Genomic DNA, 12,478 nt, shown 5'->3' with positions numbered 1-12,478 from the left:
ATTTCAGTTGATGTGTTTTCTTTTTCCTTTTGTTTTTTTGGTGGGGGTGTTTTGTTTTGTTGTTTTAACTAGAGATGATTAAAAATGCCAATTTTTTGAAGGATTTTTTTAAACCTATATTTTCAAAATTACCTCCCAATTTTTTTTCCCATTTTTTGGTGGTTTGCTTCCCCTGCCCCTTTTCCTTCCTTTTCCAATGGCAAAATAGAAAATGGGGGAGAAAATCAAACAAACAATACTACAAGTTTTCTGTTTTCAAATACTGAAAATTATGTTTTCATTTTCAAATTTCAAAAAAAAATTGAAAATTTTCATTTAAAAACCAAAAGACCTCATCCCATCAATACATATCACAAAGGGACATGTTTTGACCAGCTCTAGTCTTAATCTGTTCTTATTTCATTATGAGTTTCTGCTCATGTAGCAACTGTTTGTTTTTCTTTCTCTACTTTTATTGTGGATGTCTTCACCAGAGCGATGGAGGAATGTGTACACAATTGTGCCTTAACTTACCCTGTGCGATGCGCTCTCAATTTCAGGTTGCACTCTCATTGTAATGATCCTTCTTTGGATGATCCAATCCCTCAGGAATATGCTCTCTATTTGTGCCCAACTGGACCCTTGCATGACAAACTGCAGGAATTTTGGAAAGAGAGCAAGAACCAATGTGCGAGAAACAAAGCCCATGAGATTTTCCCCCACATAACTCTTTGTGATTTCTTTACGGTAAGAAAGCCTTTAACAATTCCATTGAGCACAAAAAACGGGCTAACATAAAATTAAGACTGAAATCTGGGCTCTCTTGATCATGTATTTTCACTTGCTCTTACAATTATTTTGCACTAATAATTCCTTGCATAATTGTAAAAACTCAGGTGTGATTGTTTTCGGTATGCAAGTAGGAGAACAAATGATAGTGTGCAAAAATTATATGAATGAGGGATTCAATATGCAAAGGTCAGTGTGTTCAAATAAATGCCATGTTTTGAAAACCCAGCAACAGTACCCCATCACAGAGTATGCTGGGACACAGGCTAAGGTAATTGCATTTATTCCCCTCTACATTTACAAATATCAATAAAAATATTCGGATGATGGATATTGAGGAATGATCAGGCCAACAAATGTTATGGACTGAAAGTAGGGATTAGAGGGAGATTCTTAAGTCTCATGAGAGCGGAGGGGCTGGATTTAGGCTTTTTTGAGGTCTGATCATTTAAACTCTATGTATGAATATGTCAGTGCAACTGCACACCTAATCTGTTCATGCAGCTAACATGGCTGTGTTTGCAAATCATGTATTTGCATGTGCAAGTGGTCAGTACTATCTCTTTTTGCCTTCTGAGCATGCAAATTAGGCAAGGTGTTGCATATGCAGTGTGCACAGAAAAACAAACCCTCAGACATATCATCTATTTAACATCCTCTGTGCATTCATTTCTCACTGCTTTTGGATGCTGACTGGAAGCACAGTAGTTGCTCTCAGTTCACTGTTGAGAAAGTTCCACATACTAAAAATAGCTATAGAAAAAAAGTTGGTTCTCTTTGCTTTTTTTCCCTGCTTTGGCTGGTGCTGCATTTGCTTTCCTGCCCATCACAGCTTGCATTCTATACCTTTGTATTGCCATGGAGTAAAAATAGAGCCTAAATCCTATTTTCAAAAGTACTTTAGAGACAGATTTACATATTTAGGTACCTAAAGATGCAGATAGTTACCCCCACAGGATTTTCAAAAGCTCCTAAGCAGGAAATTCACCTAGATGCTTTTGGCACCAAAATATCTTTGTAAAGCCTAAACTACACAGGGAGGGGGGGTAATAATTTGGCACTGAATTTTTGTGCATTAACTGCTGCATATTAGATAGTCGCAGTAATTACATACACACAGTCAACTGTTTTCTGCTTTAATATAATTCAGTGTGTCTACACTAGTTGTCTACAATGTCTACATTCTTTATGATGTATCTTGTCCTTTGGCAGTTAGTAGCCTAAGTCTAAGGTTATGGCTACACTACACAGCTTTTAGTGACACGGCTCTGCCGCTACAGGCAAGCCACTAAAAGGCGCACAGCGTAGCTGCTGTTTGTCAGCAGGAGAAAGCTCTCCTGCCAGCCAAAAAATTCTGCTCCCGACGAGCAGCAGCAGCTTTGTCGGCAGGGCCTCCCATAGGGTGACCAGATGTTAAGGGGAAAATATCAGAACTGCCGCGGAGAGGGTGGGGCGTTGTTTTTTTTTTTTTACACTCACCCTTCCAGGAGTTCAGCGGCAATTCGGCGGAGAGCCCTTCAGTCACAGACGGTCTTCGGTGGCGGGTAATAAACTTTGCCGCCAAAGACAGAAGCGCCCACCGCTGAAATACCGCCGAAGACCATCCGCGACTGAAAGACTCTCCGCCAAATTGCCGCCGAAGACCAGGAAACAAAATTTTGGGACAAATGGCGTCCCAACCGTACTCTGGTCAGGATGCAGGACAAACTCTTCAAAATCGGGACAGTCCTGATTTTATCGGGACGTCTAGTCACCCTAGCTCCCCAGAGGATTCAGGGGGCCTGGGGCAAAGCAGGAAGTGGACATAAAAAAAGGAACCACCCACTGCGGCGCTCATACTCACCGGGTGGTGCTCCGAGTCTGCAGCGGCGGGTCCTTCACTAGCTCCGCATCTTCGGCAACACTGAAGGACACACTGCCGAAGTGCCACTGAAGACCCGGACTACCGCCGGGTGAGTAAAAATTAAAAAGGTGCCTCTAGCCAGGGAAGGGATTCTTGGCCAGGGTTCGTGGGACCCCTGCAGGGACCGGAGCCTTGGGCAAATTGCCCCACTTGCCCCTCCTCTGGGCGGCCCTGTTTGTCGGCAGGAGAGTGCTCCTGCCGACAAAGCGCTGTTCACATTGGCACTTTTTGTCAATAAAAGTTTTGCCGACGAAGTTCCAGTGTAGACAAAGCCTAACTGAAAATCAGTGGGACTTAAGATCCTAAGTACCTGAGTCAGTTTTGAAAATGGAACTTAGCTTCCTAAGTAACTTAGGCACTTTTGAAAATTTGACCTGTGATCAGGGTGTTTTCTGAATCTAAAGATAATATAATCTAAATAATATGCCCTATGAATATGGAGATATTCTCTACAAAATGAGTCTTAAACAGCATAATGAGGTGCTGCCTCCCCGCTAAAGGATCAATGTGTACACTTCAGTGGAAGAATGGTGTGAGTAAAGCTATATTGGTCTGTAAACGTTTTAGAGACCTTTCATTGCTGACGAAATTGCACATTAGCATCCTTGCAGCACTTCGCCATTAGCTTTGTCAGAGATCTATTGAAGCAATATGGAAATTGCAGTGATGGGGCAGTTGGAGAAACAAATTATATTCATTATAATTTCACACTCTATAATGCTGTTGAGAGTACAAAATAAAGAGAACAAGTTTCATAGCAAAATGTCAAACACTGTGGTACTAGTTGGCCATTAATAACATTTATAGGAAATAAACATTTATTAGTTTGTAATGAATGGAGCGCTCTTGAAAGATGTCAGATGTAAAAGTCTGAATTAACCACAGAAAGTATGCATAGGGCGCAGCATTTTCAAGCTTCCACATATTGTATCTCAACCCTATTCTAGGTGGAATATTTCAAGGGATAATAAAGTAATTTAATCTCTGTGAATATTCAGTACTTGTTCTTTCTGCTGTGACTGCCAGTTGGAGTGCCAACTAATACTGAACTATGGTAGTGGTTTTAAAGTTTGGATATTATCCAGCAGGAATTGTTTATGAGGCAGTGGATGCCACTGATTGTTTGTAATGCATGCTCCCCATATGTTTTCTTTTAGTGTGAAGATCGGAAAGTGGAATTCTTGCATGAAGCCCTAAAGAAAGTTGGTGACAGGTTTTTAAATGTGTTCCCACCTGCCATTTCTCTATCACTACATTCGTCTGTCAGCTACCTTGGTTTCTTCATTAATGATGCCCATGCAAATGTCATCAAAGAGTTTGCTGTGGCTTTTGCTACTGAGGCTTCAATCTTGGCAGGTACCATCAATCTCAACTGGAAACTGTAGTAATTTAAGTATCTCCTGAATTTCTGATGGGGCTCCAATCAGATTCTGTTGTTCGCTTCATGCAACCATCCTGCCCCAAAGTTTTGAAAAAATCATGCCTGGGGAAAGTGGGCCCTGCTTTCTTGCTTATTTTACACAGCAGACATAATGTACTAGCCTAAGATATCTCTTTTGCCCAAAAGCCAGATGCATAAAATGGCAGTTAGTAAAAATACTTCATGGTGTTCTTATTATCTTTGAGAAATCTAAGCAAAGCCTTCACTTTGTAACATTCCGTAGGCAATTACTGAGTAGAATTATCTGTAAATATATATACTGTGTATATCTCTCTATTTAGGCACTTAACTGTGGTCATCTCCATGGTTTCTGAGGCAGGCTTGATGTCTGTTCAGTGTTGCATTGCAGTTTCAGGTCAAGGGGTTACCTTAGTAGGTGTCATGGGGTTTTTGTAAAAATAAATTAATGCAACACTGGAAGTATTAATGTTCTGAGCCTCCAAAATGGAAAGGGACAGAGAGTATAAAACTTCACCACCCCTAACTTGAAGCCTGGCACATAATTTAGGATAATGGTAAGTTTTATGATCATGGATGAGGAAAGGAGGAAAATCAAGAGAAAACAAATGAGTCCAGAAGGAATACATCAACCAAAGCCTTATCATGTCAGATCCTCTAGCACTATACTTTAGTTACGGCAGTGTGGGAAGGTGATGGGCCCTTTGGCTTTTGGTGATGTTCAGGTTACTACGGTGATGCTGTGAAGAAAGGGAGGCAAGAAGAAAGACAGGCATCCAAACAGATCTGTAAATGTCTGGAATTCCTGCAACGCCCACATAGACTAGTCAGCTCTCATGGTTTGTTACTGAATCACAGATTTCCCTTCAGGGACCTGTGCTTTGGAGTGATCCTTGACAACTGCATGTCTGAGATATGAAATATTGAAATAGAAGTTTACTACACTGATGTCACAGATCAAATCAATAAATATTGCTAAGAATACCAAAGAGTACATTTAAGCAGCTGTAAGTGTAATTAGAAAGACAAAGGACCAAATGCTGGGTCCATCTTACCCTGCAATAAGAAGAAGAGGGAAAGTAGGGATATATTCAAAGCAAGGTTTCGTATGCTGGGGAAGGGAGAAGAACTGAAGACTCCATGAAATCCACTAAGGACTTTGCAATACAGCTTTGGGATGTGCTTGGATGTTACAGTGATGAGTACTATAGATAGCCTTATATAATATTCAGACAGTAATCAGTGCAATAAGGCTTGATACAAAAGAGGTTAAAGAGGGAATCGATCTGTATATTTGGCTGTCTTAGAGTTCTCCTTAGCACTCATCACACCAGCGTACAAGTGTTCTGCAGATAAGAGCCATGGATTTCCCACCAAGAAATCTCCATAGAGCCTGACCTCCTTTCTCCTGCTCTGGGATACCAGAGGTTACTGCAGGCCTAGAGCTCCAGTCACTGTACTGCTCGGGTATGAGGAAGGGAAAGAGATAGCTGGAACCCTTCACCCCAAAACTGTTTCCTCATGGGAGGGAGAAAGGTGGGCTCGGGGTGGGGGGGAGGGGCTGTTTCAAAGCCATTATCTAATCAACCTCTTCTTGACCATGTGTCCAATTCATTCTCTCCAAGTTGTAATGCCATCTCCTCCTCACACTCACTCAGCTTGCTACCCTAACTGGGAGGCACTGCTTCCCCATATGCAGGGATGGTGGAACAATCTATATAATGGGATGCTAAGAGCCATTGATCCAAACTGTAAACCCTGTATATGATGGAAATCACTTCAAGCCCAGGGGTGCAGCAGCACCCCCAGCACCCCTAGGTCCATCACCTATGCCCAGATGTCATCTTCCAGCACTCTGATTTCTACGTTTGGCAGTCAGGACAGTTGCAGGGAAAGGAGAGGAGACAAGTGTGCAAAGGAGTTTGTCATGGGGCCATGGAGGGTAGTCACTATATGCAGCTGCATCAGAGAGAGAGAGAGAGAGAGAGAGAGAGAATACCTCTCTCAGGGTCCATGGAGTTATATTTAACTGCAGAGCCTGAGTGGACTATGCGCCAGCTGATGGCTGAACACCAGGATTTGGTTGAAGGTATTTTCATTTCTGAGAAGTGATATTTTGTAGAAGAAAATAAGGGAGTATTCATTGGTGAACCAGAAAGAATGATTTTTTTTTTTTTGGAGCAAGGGTGAACTGTGCACATCGCCAGATTAAGAATGTTCACTTGGAAATAGTGTAATAGTCTGAAAGATTGCCTTTGATTACTACATTGTTTCATATACTGCACAGAAGTCTATGGAATAAAATTCTGCTTCATGGTGCTAAATAAACAGCCTAGATAAACGTCACCTCATTTTGTGACCTTATAGGATTATTATTTTATTCCTAGATTGCCACGTGAAACCCTGCACAAAGCAGCTGCACCTTACCCTGGCTCATAAGTTTTATCCTCACCATCAAAAGACTTTGGAACAATTGGCCAAATCTATCAACCCAGGACACAGCTGCCTGTGGACAGCTGCTCTGTATTCTAGAGATATGCGCTTTGTAAATTACCAGGTACAGCGTTCAACATTACTTAGTCTTCTGTAGTCATGTATTTAAAAGCAGATTGGTTTTTTTGTTCATGAGAAAAATATGCATGCATAACTCATAGTTTCAGTATACATTACAATGCAAGGTGCTTCTTTTGGCTGAAAAATTGTATTCTCAGATCAGTGGAAGATAACTGTGTGACATTGTATGGCTGTTGATATGAAGACCAATCAGATCTAATTCCAAACTCAAACAGGAAAATGTAATTTTAGACTATTATGGAGTGTGAAAATAAGAAGACAGAAAATAAGCAAGAAGTATTTGAAAGTACCAGCATTCTTCCAGGCAAGATCACTGCATAACAGTAAAAATATGTTAGTTGACCGTACCTACCTTGGAAAAACCTGTAAGGGCTGAATACCCTAATGTAGAGCATGACTATATCCCTGATGATTTTCTGCTCAAATGATTCTTGATTAAAATTGGTCAACATTTTTCAACTTTTCAATGAAGTTCTTTCATTAAAAAGTCTAAACTTTTTCATGACATTTTCACCATTTTTCAACCAGATCAGTACAGCATATCATTACTTGAATTACAGTAGCATCTCAGAGCCCTAGTCAAGGACCAGGACCCTATTGTGCTAGGAGCTGTACAAACCAATCACAAAGACAGTCCCTGCCCCACAGATCTAACAATCTAAGTATTAGACAAGAGATAACAGCCCAGCGTGCAATACTATGAAACTTACAGTGTGGTTTTTTTTCATATGCCAGATAATTGTAAATTATGGAAAACATACCTACAAATATTTCTGTCTTTTTTAAACTATTCTACACTTGTTACAGAAAAGAAGATTTTTATGAACAACAAATGTCTATTTTTATATATTGTAAGAGTCCACTACACTCTTTTTCTCAATGATAAAGAAAAATGTCATTAAAGAATAAGTTACAGTATAAAAAAACAGAGAAACAATTTATGGCTCACAGTTGAGCAGCTCTTCTCTGAAATGCTCCATCACTTATAACATTAATGTTCTGGAAATAAGACCTGACATGCATTTGAAGACGTTTCCTTTTTTAATCCCCCACCAGATCTTGCAAGCACTCTTCCAATACAAGCCTCAGAACATTGATGAACTAATGCTGAATACTGGAGATTTGATATATGTTGACCGATCACAACAATCTGATGTTAGTGATGGCTGGGTGATTGGTACCTCGCACCGGACTGGCTGCAGAGGATTTCTTCCTGAAAATTACACAGAAAAAGCCAATGAGTCAGATACTTGGGTTAAACACAGGTTAGTAAAACTCCTCTCTGTAATTTCCAGCGATGTACCTGCATAGTACTGTTCTATATTCACTCCCTTGTATACTATAACACAGGGATAGAGGTCTTTTGACCCACCTTGTTGGTAGGTATTGGAACCCTGCAAAGATACTGATCGATTCTTGCTTACCCATTACAGGAAGTGGGTGCCTTAACACTACTTGGGAAATAAGGAGGTCAGAGAGGTTCTCTGGGCAGAGCTGGCATAGGGTCTGATACACAACATACCATGCAGCGTACACATTTATAGTGTGGCATCCACAATTACACAGAGTAAGCCAGTGAGCAACAGCAGTCCTCAAGGAGGAAACAGGAGAAGGGGGGTTGGGGAATGGGGAAGGTTTGAGCTTGGAATTTATGTCATTCTGTCATTAGTTTATTTGTAATTAAGCCACGCTGCAGGAAGTTTAATTTTGACCCTATACAGCGTGTGGATGAGTTGTGGAGCTCTCTTTTCCTTCCTTTTCTTTTTTCTACTCTTGTTGTCTTTTAGTTCTCTCTCTCATGCCATTCACTATAGCCCACCTCTGCCTCCATAACTTAACAAAACAAAGACAAACAAACAAACAGAACTAGAGACCAGGCCTATCTTCACATTGTGTGTGGGATGTCTCCTTTCCCCCATATTTCACCTTCGTTTTTTATCTTTAATTTTCTTCAGAGCAAGAACTATGTCGGCTTATATGTTTGGAAAACATCTAGGATATTTTGGTTACTACCTCAGTCTAAATTCATACATAATAACTGTACATTGTACATCAGTTAAATATAGATGACACGAGGCCTCATAAGGAAGGAAATGAAAATTTAAGGCATCTGACAGTACCTACCTTCTACTGTTCCACCTAAGGAGAGACTCCTCATTTCTAGAATAACTATTGTGAGTCACAAATATTGCACCACAGCCTTAAATCTGCCGCAGTAAGGATGTCAGCCTTCCAGTTCCCCCTTTCCTAAACTCTTCACAACACACAAACACATCAGACTACCTCATACACACACATACCCCAGTATTGCTTCTACACAGTTTAGTGAAAACACGTACACACAAAGTCTTAGCTCAGGGTTCGGCAACCTATGGCACGCGTGCCAAAGGTGGCACGCGAGCTGATTTTTGATGGCACATGGGGCAGGCTGAGCCGCTCAGCCCACCACCGCTCTGGGGGTTCCCGCTGCTGGCCCCTTGCCATCCAGGGTCCCACCACCGGTCCCACTCAGCACCCGCTGCCGGCCTGGGTGAAGGAACCCCAGGCTGGCAGTGGGCTGAGACCCCAGCTAGCAGGAGACAGCAGTTGAAACCCCTGAGGGGGGCTGGCAGAGATGTTCAGCCCACCCCCAAAACCCCAGAGCTGGGCAGGCTGACCCGCTCAGCCCGCTCCCACTCTGGGGTTTCCACCGCTGGCTCCTGCCAGCCGGGGTCCCACCGCTGGTCCCACTCAGCGCCCGCTGCTGGCCTGGGGTTCCTTCCCCCAGGCTGGCAGCGGGCTGAGACCCCAGTTGGCAGGAGCTGGCAGCCGAAACCCCAGAGCGGCAGCAGGCTGAGCGGGTCAGCCCGCCACTGCTCTGGGGTTCCTGCTTCTGGCCGCTTGCCAGCCGGGGTTCCACTCAGCACCCGCTGCTGGCCTGGCGAAAGGAACCCCAGGCTGGCAGCAGGCTGTGACCCCCAGCTAGCAGGAGATGGCAGCTGAAACCCCAGAGCGGGGGCACGCAGAAATGCCCAGCCCAACCCCAAAACCCCAGAGCTTGGCGGGCTGACCCGCTCAGCCTGCTGCCGCTCTGGGTTTCCGGCTGCTGGACCCTTGCCAGCCGGGGTCCCCACCACAGCCACGCTCACCTTGCTTCCAGTTGGAGTTCCAGTGCAGGCCCCGTACCAGACAGGGTCCAGGCTTCCAACCCTGCTCAGCCCTACCAGCTGCCAGCTCCTCTCACCTCAGCTGCTGATCTGGGGTTCCAGCCAGTTAACAACTGATCACTCAGAAGCCTGTGTGCAGCTTAAAGTATCCAAATACATCCCACCAGACATTGGAAAACTCAGCAAGGAAAAGCAAGGGCAAGGATCACGTTAAACTAATAAGATCTGCAGTTTAATTTAATTTTAAATAAAGCTTCTTAAACATTTTGAAAACCTTGTTTACTTTACATATAACAGTAGTTTGGTTATATATTATAGACTTATAGAGAAAGACCTTCTAAAAATGTTAAAATGTATTGCCGGCACATGAAGCCTTAAATTAGAGTGTATACATGAAGACTCAGTACACTGCTGCTGAAAGGTTGCCGATCCCTGCCTTAGCTGATACACACCATAGTGTTCTTGTGTCTGAATTTCCCTGGTTTTTTAATGTTAGAAAGGATCTCCAACATTGTAGTGGCTCCGGGACACTTTCAAAGAGACCCTGTTTTTCATGAAAGGGGAGCCACTGCTAGATGGTGAAAAAAAATGTAATGTTGCTAGCCGGTGACTAAAGCACTGGGTTGTTGTTGGCTTTTCTTTTCTTTTTTTTTGGGGGGGGGGTTAAGATTTTATTAACAACCATAGGAAATGAAAACATATGTTTAAAAAATGAAAACTGAGATTCAAGGGAATTCCTTTGAAGTAAAAAATATTTGTCGTCAACTAACATTGTGATGGAGAAAAAACATTATGATAAATATTTTCCATAAATGAAAAATAAATAATAAACTTTACAAGTAACCACTCTCTTCAGTGCTGTTATAATGTACAAGTGGGCCAATGTTCAAGCACCAAAAATCAGTAATCGGTTTGGCAAGAGATATCTGAAAAACTGAGACACAAAATCTAAACTTTCTTAAATGGCTGATATTTAATTAATTATAACTCAAGCTAATTAACATTTTTAAGATTCATAGAAAACTTTATATCACTGAACAGATTGTGTACTGGAAATTTGGTGAAGATGTACTGTATTGTTCATATAAAACAAAGAGGCTGAATCCCTGCTTTAAGTGAAAAAAAAGAACCCAACCTTAACCATGGTGGCACTATTACATCTCGATGATAATAACAATATTTAGATACTTAATAGTTTCACTGAATCTGCATGAATGACTTTAAATTATCAGTTTCAAATACATTTATATTTATATGAAATGCAAAATGTTATTGTACAGGAAGGTCTGGCAGGATATCTTAGAATCAATTTTTGTGACATGGACCGAATGCTAGTGGAAAACAAAATCCGGGTTCTTTCATGCGTCTTCATTCAGCATATTATAAGATGGAGAAATCCATAGAGACCAGGCATAGAAAAATGCTGGAGATTCTATAGCTGAAGTTCTCATGTGAACACATCTTTTGGAGCTATTAAAATATAGACAAGGATCATCTTTCAGGAATTTCTGCTAGCAAATCTTAGGTTAGAGGGGGAACACACCCTGAAGAATGCTCACTACAGCTGTGCCCTCCAGCTGCCCTGGTATGATCCCTCAAACTGCAGGGTCTCTAGCATGCAGAGTTTTTGCATGAGGGCTTCCATTGTCTTCAGGGTAGGGGATAAATATGCACTGGAACTGTAAATTCTCCCACTCCCATGCTCCCTGTTGCATTTACTCACCAGAGTTCCCCTGTGCCTGTGTCACAGAAGAGGAGTATCTGTCCTATCATTTCAAGAGTTCATGAGTCTCTTTCATGAGTGCAGAGACCAATTTGTGTCTTATACATAAGTGATTGTTTCTCAGTTATAGTTAATCTACACTGACATTTGGCATTCAAAGCCTCAACCCAGGAACACTTTTCATACCAAATTTGGTGTGAGTTATTTTTAGAGGGCTTAGGAACAATAAAATAAAAGGATTATGGCTGCAGATGTTTTTGGTCCCTGTGTAACTTAAAAATCTTGATGAATTTTAGAAGAAAATATTCTACAATACAGATCGGCCCCTTGGCCTATGTTCTGCTTATTGCATTTTCTTTCCTCTTGTTTTTTCATTGTTAGAGGTTACAGTGATAATTAGAAATGAGGAAATGTGGAGGCTGCTTCCCCACATAGGTGCCACCTTGATCTTGATGATTTTACCTCATTTCAAAAGCATCTGTCTCTGTGCTGCATTTTGCTCTATAGTTGCAAGCTCTGCAGATGGTATTTATAGATAAGAGCTTAGCTTTCTACACAAAAAGCTGCAAAACAGTCCTTGCTGTATCCTTGAAGGGAGGGAGCTAACTGTGTATCGTTTCCTGTTTGACACATTTCAGAGGGTTTACACGCTCTCCTTGCCATTAATTAATATCTATTTAACATTATACGGGACATTTCGTAGGTCAGAAACAGCATGGTATGGTAAGTGTATAAAATAATTTGGCACAGGAAGCATACCCACGGACTAAGAACTCACTTATGTCCCTCCTGGAGCTACACAGTCCTTAGATCTGACTATGTAGGAAAAGCAGGTCTACACACCTACTTGTTCCACCCAGGGGCGGGTGGGATGAAGCCTTAGCCCCACCACTCTTCACTCAGAGTCCCTCAATTTCTGCTTCCAACTGGAACATCTCCAGGATGCATGAACTTTGACTAGTCAT

At 41.9% G+C, this 12,478-nt stretch overlaps 1 protein-coding gene across 5 annotated transcripts in view; it reads left to right on the top strand.

Annotated features, from left to right (window-relative positions):
• Positions 1 to 12,478, top strand: part of UBASH3A (ubiquitin associated and SH3 domain containing A) — a 30,803-nt gene that overhangs the window by 6,590 nt on the left and 11,735 nt on the right. For all 5 annotated transcript variants that reach the window (XR_005592604.1, XR_005592605.1, XR_005592603.1 and 2 more), the window contains 4 exons: positions 540 to 726; positions 3,829 to 4,027; positions 6,458 to 6,627; positions 7,701 to 7,909. Coding sequence is in view for 2 of the 5 variants with exons in the window: in XM_039519656.1 (XP_039375590.1) it covers positions 540 to 726; positions 3,829 to 4,027; positions 6,458 to 6,627; positions 7,701 to 7,909 (765 nt within the window). In the remaining 3 variants the exon portion in view is untranslated. The remainder of the gene's footprint in view (positions 1 to 539; positions 727 to 3,828; positions 4,028 to 6,457; positions 6,628 to 7,700; positions 7,910 to 12,478) is intronic.

The sequence above is a fragment of the Mauremys reevesii genome, linkage group 1, assembly GCF_016161935.1.
Source record: "Mauremys reevesii isolate NIE-2019 linkage group 1, ASM1616193v1, whole genome shotgun sequence".
NCBI classification, from domain to species: Eukaryota; Metazoa; Chordata; order Testudines; family Geoemydidae; genus Mauremys; species Mauremys reevesii.
Note: the sequence above shows the minus strand (reverse complement) of the source record. Positions and strands in the feature narration are given on the sequence as shown.